The sequence below is a fragment of the Garra rufa genome, chromosome 11 (genome assembly GCF_049309525.1).
Source record: "Garra rufa chromosome 11, GarRuf1.0, whole genome shotgun sequence".
Taxonomy (NCBI): Eukaryota; Metazoa; Chordata; class Actinopteri; order Cypriniformes; family Cyprinidae; genus Garra; species Garra rufa.
Window position 1 is genome coordinate 41,730,296 of NC_133371.1, and position 21,176 is coordinate 41,751,471.

A 21,176-nucleotide genomic window follows, 5' to 3' on the forward strand; every position below is an offset into this window, starting at 1 on the left:
TAATCAAACAATATTGAAAAATATTGAAAGACTTAAAATGAAAGATTTTTTGATTAAATTATTATTTTTTTTATTAACAAATATCGGTATGGTACTAATGTAAATGTAACAATTAATAATAATTGTATTATAATAACATGAATGATAATAATGACTAATAGTCAATTTAATGTTTAAAAATAATATGCACAATTAAATACCTGATATCAAACAATACTGAAAAAAAATATTTTTTAATATTGACATAACGATATGGTACTAATCTTAATGTATTAATAATAATAGTATGATAATAACATGAATGATAATAATGAGTACTACTCAACTTAGAATTAAAAATTAACATGCACAATGAAATATCTAATATCAAATAATACAAAAAAAATGAAAAAGCTATTATTGGCCAATATTAGAGTACAATTGTACTACGAGTTTAACAGACCTCTGTGAACAGCAGACTCCAGACAGAGGAGGAGGTAGGAGAGTCTGGCCTCTCGGGCACGCGGCATGCTGGTGTCCGGGTTACACCGGTATTTACGTAGGTCCGCCTTGCAGGCCTTCGCGAGGGAGTAACTCACTTTATAATCTTGAGCAATGAGCTTTTGCCGAGTGGTCAGGGCGTTTCTGCACTGTGGACAGAGATGCTTATTAAGTACACAGACACTCAGACAGGACAAACACATACACTAAACTGACCACCAACATTCCTGTGGCTTCCTCAGGACACTTTCCTCCCACACACTGACATTTTATGAACATATTGTTGCTTGAATATGAAGAAACAAGAAACTAACTATACATGTGCCGCACCTTTTCAGACATGGCTTCCTCAAATTTATGGTTGAACAGGCATTTGTACACTCTGCCCTCTCCCGCCTGGGTCTGGAAACAAAGAAAAGAATACATCAATGAAATGTTTAATGGGTCCTATTATGCTTTTTCACTTTAGAATTTTAGCCAGTGTGTGGTTTGTATGTTTGGGCATAAAAACATACAATGTTTAAAATCTCAAAGTCCACTCCAAAGGGAGATATTTAGCTTTTAAAAGGGTCCTATTATGCTGTTTTACAAAGCCTTTATTTATTTTTTTCCATTTGTGCCAGCCATAGACTGTAAAAAAAAGATGGACGAAGCATCTCCGCTTCATTCCATATAGGAAAGTGAAGCCAAAACGTCTCAATATGGCTGCTGCCATTTTGGGATAAATTACGTCATTTGGAGCCAGATTCTGCGCAGTAGAGGTCTGTTTGGAGCCAGAGTCTGCACAGTAGAGGTTTGTTTGGAGCCAGAGTCTGCGCAGTAGAGGTTTGTTTGAAGCCAGAGTCTGCGCAGTAGAGGTTTGTTTGGAGCCAGAGTCTGCGCAGTAGAGGTTTGTTTGGAGCCAGAGTCTGCGCAGTAGAGGTTTGTTTGGAGCCAGAGTCTGCGCAGTAGAGGTTTGTTTGGAGCCAGAGTCTGCGCAGTAGAGGTTTGTTTGGAGCCAGAGTCTGCGCAGTAGAGATTTGTTTGGAAACAGATTCTGCGCAGTAGAGGTTTGTTTGGAGCCAGATTCTGCGCAGTAGAGGTTTGTTTGGAGCCAGAGTCTGCGCAGTAGAGGTTTGTTTGGAGCCAGAGTCTGCGCAGTAGAGGTTTGTTTGGAGCCAGATTCTGCGCAGTAGAGGTTTGTTTGGAGCCAGAGTCTGCGCAGTAGAGGTTTGTTTGGAGCCAGATTCTGCGCAGTAGAGGTTTGTTTGGAGCCAGAGTCTGCGCAGTAGAGGTTTGTTTGGAGCCAGAGTCTGCGCAGTAGAGGTTTGTTTGGAGCCAGAGTCTGCGCAGTAGAGGTTTGTTTGGAGCCAGACTCTGCTCAGTAGAGGTTTGTTTGGAGCCAGAGTCTGCGCAGTAGAGGTTTGTTTGGAGCCAGACTCTGCTCAGTAGAGGTTTGTTTGGAGCCAGAGTCTGCTCAGTAGAGGTTTGTTTGGAGCCAGATTCTGCGCAGTAGAGGTTTGTTTGGAGCCAGACTCTGCGCAGTAGAGGTTTGTTTGGAGCCAGACTCTGCGCAGTAGAGGTTTGTTTGGAGCCAGAGTCTGCTCAGTAGAGGTTTGTTTGGAGCCAGATTCTGCGCAGTAGAGGTTTGTTTGGAGCCAGATTCTGCGCAGTAGAGGTTTGTTTGGAGCCAGAGTCTGCGCAGTAGAGGTTTGTTTGGAGCCAGACTCTGCGCAGTAGAGGTTTGTTTGGAGCCAGACTCTGCGCAGTAGAGGTTTGTTTGGAGCCAGAGTCTGCTCAGTAGAGGTTTGTTTGGAGCCAGATTCTGCGCAGTAGAGGTTTGTTTGGAGCCAGATTCTGCGCAGTAGAGGTTTGTTTGGAGCCAGAGTCTGCGCAGTAGAGGTTTGTTTGGAGCCAGATTCTGCGCAGTAGAGGTTTGTTTGGAGCCAGATTCTGCGCAGTAGAGGTTTGTTTGGAGCCAGAGTCTGCGCAGTAGAGGTTTGTTTGGAGCCAGATTCTGCGCAGTAGAGGTTTGTTTGGAGCCAGATTCTGCGCAGTAGAGGTTTGTTTGGAGCCAGAGTCTGCGCAGTAGAGGTTTGTTTGGAGCCAGAGTCTGCGCAGTAGAGGTTTGTTTGGAGCCAGAGTCTGCGCAGTAGAGGTTTGTTTGGAGCCAGACTCTGCTCAGTAGAGGTTTGTTTGGAGCCAGAGTCTGCGCAGTAGAGGTTTGTTTGGAGCCAGACTCTGCTCAGTAGAGGTTTGTTTGGAGCCAGAGTCTGCTCAGTAGAGGTTTGTTTGGAGCCAGAGTCTGCTCAGTAGAGGTTTGTTTGGAGCCAGAGTCTGCTCAGTAGAGGTTTGTTTGGAGCCAGAGTCTGCTCAGTAGAGGTTTGTTTGGAGCCAGAGTCTGCTCAGTAGAGGTTTGTTTGGAGCCAGATTCTGCTCAGTAGAGGTTTGTTTGGAGCCAGATTCTGCTCAGTAGAGGTTTGTTTGGAGCCAGATTCTGCTCAGTAGAGGTTTGTTTGGAGCCAGATTCTGCTCAGTAGAGGTTTGTTTGGAGCCAGATTCTGCTCAGTAGAGGTTTGTTTGGAGCCAGATTCTGCTCAGTAGAGGTTTGTTTGGAGCTAGAGTCTGCTCAGTAGAGCAGGGTATCTGCAGATATGAACAAGTGAAATTTAAGACTTTTTAAGACGTTTTTAATACCACCTTATATGAAATTTAAGACCTAAACCTGTAATGGAAATACACATTATATTACATGCATATATGTAATATTTAATGTGTTTAATGTAAAAAGTAAACAAAATTTCATGGCTGTCAAATTATATTTATTACTACGATATACAGTGAGCTTTTCATTTCAGCAGATACTATTCCACACAAATGTCCCCATAAAAGTACCACTTAGAGATATCTGGTGAAGTAAACAATTTATTCTGAAGCAATATTTTCATCAGTGCTCCATTAGCTTTTACATCTTAAATCTGCATATTTGATTTACCTTTCTAAAGGCCTTTTTTTTTTACTTTTGAAATGTATGCATCACCTTTGAAATTATTGCAATTTATCAAATTCTATATGGCTGTTAGCAGTCAGATTACATATTTTACACTGCTAAATTAAAAGTGCAATAAAAGATGTTATGAGATTAATGTACTGGGCCCCGAAGACACCAACGCGGGCGTAACGTTAGCGTTTGGATTTGCAGTAGCTGTCGATGCTGCATAGTGCATACATCTGAATGGGGACAGTTGTTGCCTGACTTTCGGCATAGCGCTTGTGCTTCTCGCCTTTCATGTGTGCGTCAAAGGCTTGTTCCCAATTTCATGTTTTTTTTGCTTTGTCATTTTGTCATTTTCTGTAACCAGCCGCGATATTTCTCATCCTCGAGCCAATTATCATTGAACCTGCACTTGCCCATCTTGGCTCGCGTCTGCCACCCTGAAATACTTCTTTGTCTGTTTCCACTGGGCCTACAGGGAAAATACTGCCCCCTAAATGTGTTATGCCTGTGCCATGGGCACACGCTACTTTTTACTGTCTTGTTAGACAGGGACGAGCATGGGAAAATATCTCTCCAAACATATTCTTTCATTCGGCACAAATTAAATTTAATACCGTCCTGACGAAAATTTGCTAAATTTAATACATTTTAAGACCTTAAAAACCGTTTATTTTATTTAAGATTTGTTTAATACTTTTTAAAGATCCGCAGAGACCCTGTAGAGCCGTGAGGCGAAGCCGCGCTATCAAAGTCCCGCCCAAACTCCCGCAGACCCAATCGCAAGATCACAATCATGGCACCACACCCCGTTTTTATAGCATAAAATAACTACCTAAAAGCGAACTTTTTAGAAAAAATGAACACTTGAACATGAATCAGCATTATAAGAGCTACCTCACACGATGGAAAGAAAGAAAGCAATGGTAATAATTAATTATGTGAAAAATAATGCGTTTTTCGAACCCCCAAGCATGAGAGCATGTTCTGGTGCACCTCCAAAACAAAATAAAGACTTTGTAAAAGAGCATAATAGGACCCCTTTAAGCATTGACATGTCAATTTAGGTCAATCAGGAGATATTCAACATTTCATGTTAGCACATCTAATATGTGCACATCAACACATCAACCCACATCTCATTCTACACAAAGTAGCTGTGTCTAATCCTGTCAATCTGACTCACAGCACTTGAGAGGTAGCTGTCAATCATGCCTTTTCATGCTACAGGAGCAGTAAAGTGCATACTTGTAGTGAGTAGTAGAAGTTTGCAAATTAGGCTGCTGACACATACGTTTTCACAAAAGCGCTCCCGGTCGTCTCGGCAGGAGAAGTAGAGGTAGCGGTCGAGGTGGAAGTCATCCGCTGACAGTTCAGCCACTCTCATGATGCCCTTTTTGCACTCGTCCTTGATTTGGTGTGCCTTATCCTGCTGTTCTGCTTCTCTGACCAGAGCCCTCTCCAAACACGCAATCACCTCTCCCTGAGAATGCAGGTCCTAAAAGGAGGAAAAAAATAATCTGACAAAATATTTGACTTTGGGACTCAGGATAGCTTGGCTTATTTTGAGACAGCTGAAGGGATAAAATGGAGAAAGGAAAACAGAATCACAGATTGATTAGTAAATGTAAATTAGTAAGATATTTTACAAAGAAATAACAAATCTTTAATAAAAGTGAAGAAGTTACTTTTTTTTTTTAATGTTTTAAATTTTATTATGGCCTTTTTGGCTTTATTATATGAGAAAAACAAAAAAAGAGCAGCGGGAGCAGTGATATTTTCATTACTAATGTTATTATCATTATCATCACTTAGAAATGTATTTATATTTTTGTTAATATATCTTGATCATTAATACTGTTTGATAGTTGTATAGCTTCAGTTTTAATTAAAATTCATTTTATAATTGATTTATTTAATTTTGTTACTTTTAATAGCTTCTGTTTTTTAAACGGTTTTATTTAGAAATTCTTTCTTATTTTTATTTTAGTTTTATTAATTTTAGTACTTAGAAATATTGCCATGGCAACTAGCTGAAATAATTTTATCATAGATATCTAACATATATTGTTTTTCTTTTCTTTTTTTATCTTTACTTCAAAATAATAGTTTTAGTCAATAACAATATAACAACATTGGGAGAATGGGGGAAAATAAATACATAAATATTTATGCACAATTAAAAACCCAGTATCAAACAAAAATGAAAAATATTTGGCCTTGGGACTCAGGACAGCTTGGTTTATTTTGAGACAGCTGAAGAGATAAAAGGGAGAAAGGATAAATTAATTACAGAGTAAAAATGTAAATTAATAAGATATTTTAAATAGAATGTTAAAAGCTAACAATGATGCTTTTGATTACACAACAAATAAAGAAATAACAAATTCTTAAATAAAAGTGAAGAAGTGTCTTGTTTTATAATTTTTAAAAATAAAAGTTTTAAAATTTATTATGGCATTTTTGGCTTTATTATATGAGAAAAAAGAGCAGGGAGAGCAGTGTTATTTTTATAATTATTATTATTTAGAATTTTATTCAGATTTTCGCTAAAAATATATATATATTTTTAAATATTATATATACGTTTTTGTAACGTGTTATATGCATTTGTTATTTTTATTATTTTATATTAGTTATTTTATTAGTCATTTTAGTACTTACAATTATTTCAGCTAGTTGGCAAGGCAATATTTCTATCATTTAGAATTTTCAATTTTACATTAAAATTTTTCATCGGTTTTTCATTAAAATTTTTTTTTTTACTTTGGCTTTATTTCAAACTAATAGTTTTAGTTAATAAAATAAAAACACCGGGAGAGTGAGCCAAAAAAAACAACAACAAGCAAAAAAATAAATATTTAAATATGAAATTACATTACATTAAAATACATTAAAATAAAGCAAAATAAAAAAAAAATATATATATATTTTTTTTATTTTATAAAAGTCTGCTAAAGAATGTCGCCAATTTTAGATGACTGTCCCGTGAATTTAATTGACGGCCTTACATTTAATCACTAACGCTACCTGAGGTCCGGGAGAAAACATCATCCAAGGCAACTGTAAACAAATAACTCATAAATAAAATAGTGTTGATGATGATATTCAAATTCCCACTCACAGTAATTTAGTGTCAGAATTTAAGGCATGCAACCTAATGACAAAATAACTAGTGATATTTACAGACACTACAAAACAGGAGCTGTCACTTACTCAAATAATAGTATCTGCACAGGCTGTGATCTAAAAGACGTGTAAACCCACTAAGCAGCTATATATATAGTTGTCGTTCCTCACTTGCCATCTTGTATGTGTGGCAGTCTGAGCTTATTTAGGCTATTTTAAGTCTAAAGTTAACTTTTTTCATTTCGCAGAGGGCACCCGGGGGAACGAGGCAAGTGTGGTGAACGGGTGCCCGTGTTCCAGCACGCCCGGAGGAATGTGGACATTTCGGGAATGGAGGAGTCACTACATCACAGAGCCATCTGGTACCGAGCCAACATCCTATGGTTTCCCAAAGGGATATTCTAGAGCTTTGCGGTTTTAAGTGGGCAAGGAGTCAAAGTGTTCACAGCTATTATTGGAACGCAAGCTTACTTTTTCTCCGACTGTGATGCTTCCACACTGCAGGGTGTTGATGTCTTCTCTGCATTTATCCATAAAGCCGCATATGAGCCAGTAGTCGCTGAAGATGATGCTGGTCATCTTGGTGATGTACTGATGACATTGACGCTCTGTGACGTTGACGCGATGGTCCACAAGGCAGGACATCAGAAAGCCTTTCCCCCGCTCCTCATCTGCACACTCTTTCAGCTGGGGAACAGATTAAAGCTCTTTTTTTATTATCCGTGATGGAGCAGTCAGGGATCAGCGTTACAGACATGAAGAATTTATATTTCTCATTTAATATCAAGTCAATTTCACTAATGGTAATTAAATTGTGTATTCAACCACAAATGTACATCAAAACTGACACACACATACTTGTGAAGAGGTTAGTGAGAAACTTTTGTCTATTGAGATTCATTTTAATTACATTATGGCTCAGAGTGTAGTCAAACATAAAATCACACTGCATTACGAATGTAGACGTCAGTTCCTCTGCATCGAAATTAGGGCTGCGGGACATTGAGGGGAAAAGGCATTTTATTCTGCGATATATTGCAATATGGGAAGAAAAAAATTACAGGAATTTTTACCAATAGATACATTTGGATTAATCATTTTAAAATGACTGGGGTGGTTTTTTTGGAGCGTGTATAGAAAATACTAATATAAATTAAAAAAATCTGAAGTGTGAACCCTCTTTTTAGGGCTTAAAGATTTAGGAAAAAAAAAAGAAGAAAAATATTAGATATTAGATTTTTAGATCAACTCAAACCTTTTTAAGTAACCATAAAGTGAACAGAGTTTTACAGATAATTTTCTCTCTATTTGAGTTTTGTCTGAAAATTCTGTTTTCAGCTGGGAAGCGGTCTAATTAATGAAGGAAAATTCAGTTTTTGGAAAATTTCAAAAACTGAAGTTTCCGTCATTTACTAGACATCACTTCCCCACTGAAAACAGAATTTTCTGTCATTTATGAGACAACGCTTCCCCGCCGAGCATGGAATTTTCCAACATTTACGAGACTTTTTCGCCATTTACAAGACAACACTTGCCCAATGAACACAGAATTTTCCATCATTTAAGTGACAGCGCTGCCTCACCGAAACACGGTGTTGTCTCGCAAATGTCGAAAAAGTCTCATAAATGATGAAAAATTCCAATAAGGGAAAATTCTGTGTTTGGCTGAGAAGCAATGTCTCGTAAATGTCTAAAAGGTTCATAAATGGCGGAAAATTCCGTGTTCGGTGAGGCAGCGCTGTCACTTAAATGATGGAAAATTCCGTGTTTTTTGGGGAAGTGTTGTCACTGAAATGATGGAAAATTCTGTGTTTCCGAAAAACCCCAATGAACACGGAATTTTCCATCATTTAAGTGACAATGCTGCCTCATCGAACCGTTCACTTAAATGATGGAAAATTCTGTGTTCGGTGAGGCAGCGCTGTCACTTAAATGACGAAAACTCCGTGTTCATTGGGGAAGTGTTGTCTCTATCATTTAAGTGACAATGCTCCACATTAACTATGTGGCCTATGAAAATTCCAAAAACTGAATTTTCCTTTTTCTGATTCTCAATACCCAACCCTATTTACAAGTCAGCATTTCCCCGCCGTAAACAGAATTGTCTGTCATTTACAAGAAAGCGCTTCCCTGCCAAACACAAAATTTTCCAATCACTTACGAGACAATGCTTCCCAGCCGAACACAGAATTTTCCGTCATTTACGAGACAGCGCTACCCCGCCAAACACAACATTTTCCATTTACGAGAAAATGCTACCCAGCCGAAACAGAATTTTCCGTCATTTACGAGACAGCGCTACCCCGCCAAACACAACATTTTCCATTTACGAGAAAATGCTTCCCAGCCGAAACAGAATTTTCCGTCATTTACGAGACAGCGCTACCCCGCCAAACACAACATTTTCCATTTACGAGAAAATGCTTCCCAGCCGAACACAGAATTTTCCGTCATTTACGAGACAGCGCTACCCCACCAAACACAACATTTTCCATTTACGAGAAAATGCTTCCCAGCCGAACACAGAATTTTCCGTCATTTACGAGACAGCGCTACCCCACCAAACACAACATTTTCCATTTACGAGAAAATGCTTCCCAGCCGAACACAGAATTTTCCGTCATTTACGAGACAGCGCTACCCCACCAAACACAACATTTTCCATTTACGAGAAAATGCTTCCCAGCCGAACACAGAATTTTCCGTCATTTACGAGACAGCGCTACCCCGCCAAACACAACATTTTCCATTTACGAGAAAATGCTTCCCAGCCGAACACAGAATTTTCCGTCATTTACGAGACAGCGCTACCCCGCCAAACACAACATTTTCCATTTACGAGAAAATGCTTCCCAGCCGAACACAGAATTTTCCGTCATTTACGAGACAGCGCTACCCCACCAAACACAACATTTTCCATTTACGAGAAAATGCTTCCCAGCCGAACACAGAATTTTCCGTCATTTACGAGACAGCGCTACCCCGCCAAACACAACATTTTCCATTTACGAGAAAATGCTTCCCAGCCGAAACAGAATTTTCCGTCATTTACGAGACAGCGCTACCCCACCAAACACAACATTTTCCATTTACGAGAAAATGCTTCCCAGCCGAAACAGAATTTTCCGTCATTTACGAGACAGCGCTACCCCGCCAAACACAACATTTTCCATTTACGAGAAAATGCTTCCCAGCCGAACACAGAATTTTCCGTCATTTACGAGACAGCGCTACCCCACCAAACACAACATTTTCCATTTACGAGAAAATGCTTCCCAGCCGAACACAGAATTTTCCGTCATTTACGAGACAGCGCTACCCCACCAAACACAACATTTTCCATTTACGAGAAAATGCTTCCCAGCCGAACACAGAATTTTCCGTCATTTACGAGACAGCGCTACCCCGCCAAACACAACATTTTCCATTTACGAGAAAATGCTTCCCAGCCGAAACAGAATTTTCCGTCATTTACGAGACAGCGCTACCCCACCAAACACAACATTTTCCAATCACTTACGAGAAAATGCTTCCCAGCCGAACACAGAATTTTCCGTCATTTACGAGACAGCGCTACCCCGCCAAACACAACATTTTCCATTTACGAGAAAATGCTTCCCAGCCGAACACAGAATTTTCCGTCATTTACGAGACAGCGCTACCCCACCAAACACAACATTTTCCATTTACGAGAAAATGCTTCCCAGCTGAACAGAATTTTTCGTCAATTACAAGACAGCGATTCCCTGCCAAACGTGGAATTTCCCGTCATTTACAAGACGATGCTTCCCTGCTGAACACTTAATTTTCCATTATTTATGAGGTAAAGCTTCCCCGCCGAACGCGGAATTTTTGGTCATTAATGAGACAACGCTTCCCCAACAAACAGCATTTTCCGTAATTTATGAGAAATGCTTTTTCCTCAAACATGGAATTTTCTGTAATTTATGAGACAATGGTTCCCTGGCAAACGTGGAATTTTCTGTTATACACTCAGTGGCACTATTACGAATCTCCTGAATGAGTCCAGAATCTCCCAATTAAAAACACTGATGTATTGCATGTTCAAATATTCATTCAACAAAATATTCTCAGGGTTTTAGTTTGATGCTGGAGGTGGCTGGCAACTTTTTTCAAAAACGAGATAAAAGAGATATCAATCTAATAACTATACCACTATTGTACTGTTAAAAAAAGTGGGATTTATTAAAAAAAATTCTAAATTTAACTGAATATCTGAATATCTATTTTTAATTTTTAAACCATCAGGCTTTAATTAGATTGTTTGCTGCCAAATAAATACAGTCTTTGTATCTGTGTTTTACCAAGCCACTCTGTATAACTGAAATAAACACTGGATCATGAACTGAAACCACTCTGAATTCTATTTTTAATACATTGCAGCAAGAAGCCATATTGCAATATCAACCATTTTCAAAAATTGTCCAGCCCTAATTGAAATCGCAAAACATTCACATACACGTGTTGAAAGCCTGACTAAATTGTTGGGCAGTTAAAGAGAAAATGATCAAAAGTAAATAAACTTAACCAAACTGACCTCTAACATAGTGCTCGTACACACTTCCAGTGCCACGGACTCAAACTTCGGATCTGTGGTCAAATTTAACTTGTAGTTCCACAACAACTGGAAAAAGAAAGGCAACATTATTAGAAATATGAAACATTAAAAAAAAACATTTGATGTTTTTGAGTTCATTCAAGTGTGATCTTTTCAATGAATCTTTTGATTCAGTTCACAGGTATGAATGGTTCATTTATGAATCAGACTGTTTCAACTCACAGTAGGGAATGAGTATAAGCAAATAAAAAAAGTATTTCAATCTATTTTTCACACAAAGCTATTGCATGACTTCAAAAGACTTGAAATAGATCAGACTTTCATAATGCTTTTGCATCCTTTTTGAAGCTTGAGGCTTCAGTTCACATTGGTTATAATTGCATTGAAAAGATTTACACAGTCTTCAGTCCCAGATTTCTCTCTTTTGTGTTTCCACAAGAGAAAAAAGTAAATAATGACTGATCTTAATTTCCAAGTGAAGTATTCTTTCAATCAGCGCTTTCCAAGAGCCTTGAGTTTTGCCGAGTCATGAAGTTAACCAAGGTCAAGCCAGGCAATGCAGTTAAAAAGAAGTAATGCTTTGTTCCTTTTATGGTTTGAGCAAGAAGTAACAGCTCAATAGAATGATAGAAGTAACTGTTTCACAATTTCAGTTCAGAGAGAAAAATGAAACACTCTTTTAAAAGAAAAAAATGTCAGTTGAAGTAAATTACCTTGTAGTTTCTGTATCACACTTCACTTCACTTTCTAAATTTTCTTCGTTTCTGATTTGTTGACCAGGTCTTGTGCTGTGGCTTTAATGAGAACATCAAAGCCACGAATGTTAGAGAAGGAGATCAGAAACGGATACCTCTCTCGGGACGCCACCAAATTAATTGCGGGCTGCAGCCATCATTAGATGGTGATTAGGCCATTATTCTTCTGAAATTACTTGCTGATGTTACTGGTCTCTAAATCCTACTGACGCATTCTCTCGTAAACCTACAAAGATCCGGTCTGAAAAAATGAAGTGTGCACAGAGGGTCTTGTAAACAGAGAACATCACCCTAAAAGATGTGTGGAGCTGTGAAGAAGATGAATCATGCTGATGATTATTGTTTAAGGCAGGCCTTTCGGAGTACTTACATGGTTGCAGTCTGCGGCAATCTCTGTGTCCTGTAAAAGAAAGAGAGAGAGTCTTTTTATTTTCTCTTCATTTCCTTCTCCTTGTTAATTCTGTATGACTTCTAATACTGAAGTTTACGCTCTGAGAATTGTAATCGTTAATCATGACAATAAAGCTTTTTTTACTGGCAGTAGATTAAAGTAAAAACGACTACAACAAAATATACAAATATAATCAGTAAATTGTCCATATCAACAAATATTGACACGTTTTTAAAATACCAAATTACAAAAACATTAATAGATAAATATTATTAAATTTATAAATATTAAAAAATATATTATAAATGTTTAATAAATATTTTTTAGACATTTTTAAAATACCAAACAACATAGATTTTTTTTTTTACAAATAAATTAAAATATAAAAATTTAATTGTCCAATATCAACAAATACTTACACATTTTTAAAATACTAAATAATTTAAAATAATAAATAATTAATAAATATTTTTTAAATAAATATTTTATAATATTTAATAAATATTTTTTAGACATTTTTAAAATACCAAAAAACATAAATAAATATTTTTAACAAATAAAAGTAAATTAAAACATAAAATTGTCCAATAGCAACAAATACTGACACATTTTTAAAATAAGAGATTTTTTTTACAAATAAAATAAAATTGTTCAATATCAACAAATACTGACAAGTTTTTAAAATACCAAATTATAAAAACATTAATAGATAAATACTATTAAATTTCTGAATATTAAAAAATATTTTATAAATGTAATAAATATTTTTTAGACATTTTTAAAATACCAAACAACATAGATTTTTTTTACAAATAAATTAAAATATAAAAATTTAATTGTCCAATATCAAAAAATACTTACACATTTTTAAAATACCAAATTACAAAAACATTAATAAATATTATTTAATTAATAAATATTATTTAAATATATATTTTATAATAATATTTAATACATATTTTAGACATTTTTAAAATACCAAAAAACATAAATATTTAACAAATAAAAGTAAATTAAAACATAAAATTGTCCAATAGCAACAAATACTGACACATTTTTAAAATAAGAGATTTTTTTTACAAATAAAATAAAATTAAATCGTCCAATATCAACAAATAATATTTTTAAAATACCAAATTACAAAAACATTATTGATAAATATTATTAAATTAATATATTTTTAAATGAAAATTTTATAGTAATATTTAATAAATATTTCTTAGACATTTTTAAAATACCAAAAAACATAATACATATATTTGTTTACAAATAAAATAAAATTAAATTGTCCAATATCAACAAACACTGACATATTTTTAAAATACCAAATTACATAAACATTAATAGACAAATATTATTAAATTAATATTTTTTAAAATAAATATTTTATAGTAATATTTAATAAATATTTTTTAGACATTTTTAAAAATACCAAAAAACATAAATACATATATTTTTTTTACAAACAAAAGTACATTAAAACATAAAATTGTCCAATAGCAACAAATACTGACACATTTTTAAAATACAAGAGATTTTTTTTACAAATAAAATAATATAAAATAATTAAATTGTCCGATATCACGAATACTGACACATTTTTAAAATACCAAATTGCAAAAACATGAATTAACATTTCTTTAAATAAATATTTTATAGTAATATTTAATAAATATTTTTTAGACAGATTTTTTCACAAATAAAATAATATAAAATAATTAAATTGTCCAATATCAACAAATACTGACATGTTTTTAAAATACCAAATTACAAAAAAATAGATTTTATTTTATTTATAAATATATATCTAAAAAAAATAAACGTAAAAACTGATCAAAATAAAATAGATTAAAAATAGGATAAATGACAATCCAATGTTGTCCAATATCAACCGATACTGGTAATTTTTTTAAACCCCAAATTTATGATTTTTCTTTTCAATATAAAAAAAAACAAACCATAAAATCAGATTAAACAAACAAACAAACAAAAACAGTTTTGTTTATATTCCAGAGTATAACATCTCTTCCAATGCACAGACATTTGTTTTACCAATAAAATAAACAAACAAAACCACATACTCACACAAATGCCAGAAAATGGCATTATAAATTAAAGTTTAACAACTACAGCTGCTGTTGTGTTTATATGGAATTACAGTCCCTATCACACTGAAACACACAGTACAGTATGAGCTATGACAAACAATAAACTCTCTTAATAATTCAAGCAGATAAACAGAATGCCTCATGAGTCGTGACCTCTCAAACCTTTAGTTTTCCTCCCTCAATTCTCATCATTTCAGCAGCCTGTCTGTTTCTTCTCATTCTAGCTGGGTTAGACCACTGACTGCTAACTGTCAATAAGCACAGTCTCTAACCCAGCACAGTAAACAACTGCTGAGTGACTCATACAGCATGAAAATGCAATTAGCAATTGTCAGGGGACGACAACAACATAGTCAAACAGACAAAATCAATGTGCATTCACATACAATGCCCTGACAATGGCTTGACGATAATGTATCATCCTTCAGCTGCCCTCAGTAAGATGAAGATCAAAGCAGAAATTTTGCCAGCGTGGACACAAAACAACATGTTTAATGTGTTTAATGTTATTAAATAGTAAAATAGAAGCTTTAAAAAAACTGGACTGATCTTCCAGAGCAAAAATATTTTAAAGGAAAGATGTCTGGTGTATAGACTGATGAGTATGTGCGGATGAATTTAAATGGGATCCATAAGCTGACATTTAAAAAGCATCTTCAAAAAGAAAATCACAGTGAATCATCCAAACCCTGTCAAAAATAGGTGTAAGGTCACATTTCTTCCCAATTTCAAAAGAAGTAAAACCATATCATAAAAAATAATTAATACTAATACATACAAATACTAAATTCATTAAATAAAAAATTTAATTATAAAAGCAATACATTTAATTTAATTTTTTTTATTTGTGAGATTTTATTTTTCAAATGTTTGATATTTTTGACATTGTATGAAATTTGTATATTTTTATATTTATTTATTTTAATATTGGTATTGTTTGATTTTTAAAAAATAAATAAATAAGGGAAATGACAAAATCCAATGCACTGTCTAATATCAAACTATATATAACATATATAAATAAATAAATCCCAAACATATGGACATACAATTTTTTTTTACGAAAAACAAAACAAAAATTATTATACATACATAAACAAATATAATAAAAAAGCAATAATACTTATGAATAATAATACTCTTAAATAATATATTATACATATATAAACTACACATTAAGTAATAATAATAATAATTATAATGATAAATATATAATATTAACAATTGACAATTAATATATAAATTAATGTAGAAATACATTAAAAATTAAGTAAATAAAATAAAATAAAGGAAATGACACAATCCAATGCACTGTCCAATATTTAACAACAATACTGATATTTTTTTTTAAATCCCAAATTTGAATTTATAAAAAAATAAAATAAAAATAAAGTAAAAATAAAATGATAATGTAATAATATATTTAAATAAATCAATAAATCCCAAACTTACGATATAGAAATGCTTTTTTACAAATATCATAAAATGTAAAAAATATCAAAAATTTAAAAAATAAAATCTCAAAAGAAAAAACAGTATACATGTATTTATGAAATATATTATTTATTTTAGTTTATTGTATGTACTTATTTACCTATACACTAATTTATATTAATTGTCAGTTGTTATATATATATATATATATATATATATATATATATATATATATATATATAAAATAAGTAATAATAATAACAACAATAATATTAATTAATATATAATATCAATAACTGACAAATAAAATAAAAAATAAAAATGCACGGTCCAAAATATAATAATATTGATTTTTTTTTTAAATCCCAAATTTATGAATATAGAATAGATTGATTTTTTTCCAAATACCATAAAAAAAGATACAATTAAATCTTAAAAGAAAAAATAAGGATATATTTAAAAGGATAAATGAAACAATACAACAACAATAAAAACAGTAATAACACTTTCATTAACAATATAAATATATAAACTATAAATTAAACAACAACAATAATAATAACAACTATCAAATAATTATGAATACTATATACAGTTATAAACAAAGTGCACATTATGGCAGTATTTCATTAAATTAAATACATTTTTCAAGATTTTCCTCTTGATTTTTAGTGTTTTTGTGACATTCACACATTAAAATTGAAGCATTACACACTAAATCTAGTACCCCAGACGAAACAACTAAACAGATTCATGCTGAGTGTTCTTGAAGGGGATCAGAAGATGATATCACAGCAGAAGCACATAACACAGCACAGGCCCTAAATAGGAACAGGCCGATATTTGAGCCGAGTAACCACACCCGGATCAATCATGCCAGAACAGGATATTTCTATTTGTACGTCAGGGCTCTGTGATTACAGGCCGGCCGGGGCGTACATGCATCATCTATCGATTCTGTGAGATTACTCATTGCTCGCTTTCCTGTATTAATGTGATAAAGGCTGAATTCGGACGGTTTGGTTCAATAAACCAGCTCAATAAAAAAAAAGTATTATTGACTTAGAGTTTGTATCATCGCTCACAAGAGTTCACAGAAGTCCAATGGGATTCTCTTGTTGGACCTACAGTGAAATCACTATGGTTTTTATTAGCGACATCAATCTTTAGTGACTTTTTTCTTTTACGGTTAATTTGTTTCATGTATCCTGTGATTAATTAAATGAAATAAAAATATCAAGGCATGTGATTTGGATCACACAGCAGTGAGCGGACGTCAGGTGGGTGGAACCGTTGAAATGTCAATGGTCTCTATGTAAAAAATATCAGTCATGGGAGGAAATCGTATAAACCACTGGACCGTTTTTGCCCATTAGGCAAAGATAACACAAGTCTGGGTTGATAACCACTTCCAAATTTAAATATATAAATGAATTAAACTACTTATTTTTATTAATAAATTAAATAAAATAAAAAAAATGGGGGGAAATTTTAAATATAATAAAATGAAATACGGGAAATTACAAAATGCAATGCCCAATATCAATAGTAATATATACATAAATAAATAAATAGTTTACAAATATCATAAAATGTCAGAAATATCATATATATGTGTGTGTGTATGTATGTATGTATGTATGTATGTATGTGTGTGTGTGTGTGTGTGTGTGTGTGTGTGTATATATATATATATAGAAAAAGATAATCTCACAAAGAAAAAAAAGATTTTTTTTGTGTTTTATGATTTTATGATATATAAAAAAAAAAAATGGGGACAAATTTAAAATATAATAAAATAAAATGAGGGAAATTACAAAATCCAGTGCACTGCCCAAAATCATACAATACTAATAAAAATAAAATAAAATAAGGGAAATGACAATAATAGATATTAATACATATCATAAAAAAATTAAATACATTAAAAATAACAATTAATGGTAAAAAAGTAATTTAAAAATAAATGAAAAAAAAATTTATAAATAAAAAATTAAAATAAAAAAATAACATTGACATTAATATTTAAAAAAAATTATATATATTTGAAAAAATAAATTTGAAAAATAAAATTTTACAAAGAAAAAAAATATTTTTAGTGTTTTTAATGTTTTACGCGTTTATTATATTAATCCATCTTTTACACATCTTTCCGAGATGTTCTCAAAGTCGTTTGCTTGTTTTTGGCCATCCATCTTACTTCTTATCAATGAAGAGCAATAGCTGAGGTTTTAGACAGTTTACATCCTAATAAGACCCTAAAAAGAAATAAAACGAAAAATAATAAAGTCCAACTCTCCAGCTCTTTATTAACTCTGGATCAAATGTAGGTTCTTCTGTGCAATTCGAGTTATCACAATCACAGTCCCTGGTGAGATTCTGCCCTGATAAAATAGGCTTCAAAAAGCCAAACAGCGTATAAGTATGAAAAAAGTTTTGCTGCAGGACACTCTGACAAATAATTAAAAGGGAAGAGAAATGGTTTACAATAGGGGCAAAGTCTTCTCCCAAACTTTCTTCCTAAAGAGTAAGACAATGTTTAACTTCATCTACACTATTAAAAGTTAATGCTTTTGAAAAAAGTTTCCCACCAAGGACACATTTATTTGATCAAAAGTACAGTTAAAAAGTCATATTGTGAAGTATTTAAAAGAAAATTCTATTAATTCTAGTAATGGTAAAGCTGAATTTTCAGCATCGTTACTCCAGTCTTCAGTGTTACATGATCCTTTTAAAAAAATCATTTTAAACAAAATCTTTTCTCAAATTCAGGTTTATTTGAACCAAATTCTGGATTCAATTTTAATGGTTTCATTACATTTAAATAATCAAAAGCACCTCTTAATAATTGATTTTATTAAAATAAAAATGGCATTATTCTTTTTAAGTTCAAAAGTACAGGATTTGTTTGAATTTAATGCATCCATGCTGAATAAAAGTATTAAATTATTTTAAAAATTTCCATTTAATTTTTTTTTCAAATTCTGTTTTAATATTTCAGTTGTATTTTTACAACTATATTACAAATATTTAACAGCACTTTATTAAAAGTTTACCAAAAAAATAAAATTAAGGCCCTATAAAATATGTTTTTGGGTTTTTCCCCTCAAAATCAGGTTTATTTTTGACCAAATTCTGTTTTTTTTCTGTTTTAATTTTTTTGGATTCAGTTTTTGTTGTTGTTGTTTTATTCTTTCTAGGCTTTAAATTGTATTATTTAGTATCAAAAACAATATTTAATTAGTTGAAATAATGAAACTTACAATATTTAACAGCAATTTATTAAAAATCAAACAAAAAATAATAAAATTCCCCATAAATTTTTCTTGCTCAAATTCAAGTTTATTTTTTACCAAATGCTGTTTTCCATTAATTTTCTGGATTCAGTTTTTTTAATGGTTTCATTACATTTACATTATTTACATATATATAGATAGATATATGGATAGATTTTTTTTTTTCAGTTTTATTTTTTCTGGATTCAGTTTTTTTTCTATACTTAATCTAGAAAGAAATGTATTAAACGTTTAACATAAAATAAAAAATGTAAGGCCCCATTTGGATTTTACATTTTAATAATCAAAAGCAGCTCTAAATTATTGATTTTATAAAAAAAATAGATAATTGTTTTCTATATTTCTCATGCAGGATTTATATTTAAATACTATTTTTGTGGCTTAATATTTACAGACCCTAGTCCATATCCATAGATTTTTAATTTAAATGACCTACTTTTGATTTATTCATCCAAAATTTGACAAATTCTGTGACATTAAACACACAAAAAAATTTTTTTGCAACTGGATTCCGCGATTCCATCCACATTGCAATACTCATAGGGCCCTAATATCTGCTTGTGACTTAAAATGTTCAAGCGCATTTCTTTTTCTACCCAGTTAAAAACAAACATCACAACAGGTAATGTAGCAGCAAGCAGGGTTTCAGATATTAATCTATTTTTGCCTCACATCAGGAACAAAACTAACCTGAAAACATGTATAAAAAAAAAAAAAAAAAAAAAAAAAAAAGCTTTTATGAAACGGCATAATATAATGGAGCAAACTGCTGACCCATAGTTGGAAAAAAACATCTCTGAGGCTTGTTGCAAGTTATACAAGCGCAAAAAATGCTCTCTAGAAGTATTTACAACTACAGTTTGGGCTTTGTTCCATATGGATTAATGACCATTTTGATATTAAACGATCAATAGCCAAGCATTTAAGTATGAAATTACTACAATGCACATTATAAACAAACATTTTCTTACTCTGGCTGAAACTCTTTTGAATAGACTAAACGCCTCACCTCAAATATTCAGACTTTCTGACAGTTTCTAACACCTAATTCACTTCTTTTCACACTTGCTGGTAAAATAAAGCAGCTGTGAGGGACAGAAATCTCTCCTCTGTGTGACACTGACAGCAAGCGGGTCTGGATTTGTCATATGTGTTAAGACGAAAACAAGCCACGGATGAAGCATCGTCAACAAGCCCCAGCTTCAGTCAGGTTGAGACCTGATAAAAAGGTGAAGTTTCACTCCGTCAGGGATTTGCTCGCAGCAGAATGCATTAAGCACTTGCTCACCTCCTCTTTGCACAGATGAGAAGGCTTCATGACACCAGCCTTGAAATCTCTGCCTTCAGAGAAACTCAAGTGCATTACTACCCTATTACCGTTACTACCACCGGCACCTTTTCACCTCACGGAAAACCACTTCCTGCACTTGCTTTAATGACGTGAAATATTGATTTATCAACAGTGATTGTGTGATCAGAAGTGACGTTACTCCTTTTCAACCACGTTTCACCTATTTGCACTGGATTATAACATCTAATTATTATGCAAGCTATTTGTAATTGTAATGTTGATTACCATAAATTAATTTTCACTCATCCCGTGTTTCATTTAAAGCATTTAAAGTGGAAGTAAATGGGGCTGATTTCTAAAGCAGAAATGTGCTGTTCATAATTTTATAAAAGCATTTAAAATGTGTATTTTTTTTTTTGAGCTGTAAAGTTGTTCTCATCCTTTTCACAGACCTTTTATTGTTTTGTTTATGGCATCCTGTTGTAAAATTGGCTATAATTTAGGTAGGTAAGTGATTTCACACTAAAACATGAATATTGTTTAGCTTTTGTGGCTGTTGGTGCGTTCAAGTCATGTCGGATATATCGTATTTACGAGTTGAATGCACATAAATGTTACCAAAGTCGTTATTACGAGTGGGAAACTCAATTTTCTTTAAAGGATAACTATTGCCAAAATGCAACCTGGGCTGTTTTTTTTTTACTGAAAACGAGACTAACTTATATTTAAAAGCATAATT

At 32.9% G+C, this 21,176-nt stretch overlaps 1 protein-coding gene across 1 annotated transcript in view; it reads right to left on the reverse strand.

The window, feature by feature from the left end:
* glg1b (golgi glycoprotein 1b) overlaps window positions 1–20,509 on the reverse strand; it is a 34,228-nt gene extending 13,719 nt beyond the window's left edge. Inside the window, exons 1-7 of the mRNA XM_073850218.1 lie at window positions 20,435–20,509; window positions 12,288–12,317; window positions 11,142–11,228; window positions 7,055–7,270; window positions 4,749–4,952; window positions 811–882; window positions 443–629 (exon numbers count right to left, since the gene is read on the reverse strand). Of these exons, the coding sequence (XP_073706319.1) occupies window positions 443–629; window positions 811–882; window positions 4,749–4,952; window positions 7,055–7,270; window positions 11,142–11,228; window positions 12,288–12,317; window positions 20,435–20,509 (871 nt within the window). The remainder of the gene's footprint in view (window positions 1–442; window positions 630–810; window positions 883–4,748; window positions 4,953–7,054; window positions 7,271–11,141; window positions 11,229–12,287; window positions 12,318–20,434) is intronic.
* Between the last annotated feature and the right edge of the window lie 667 nt (window positions 20,510–21,176).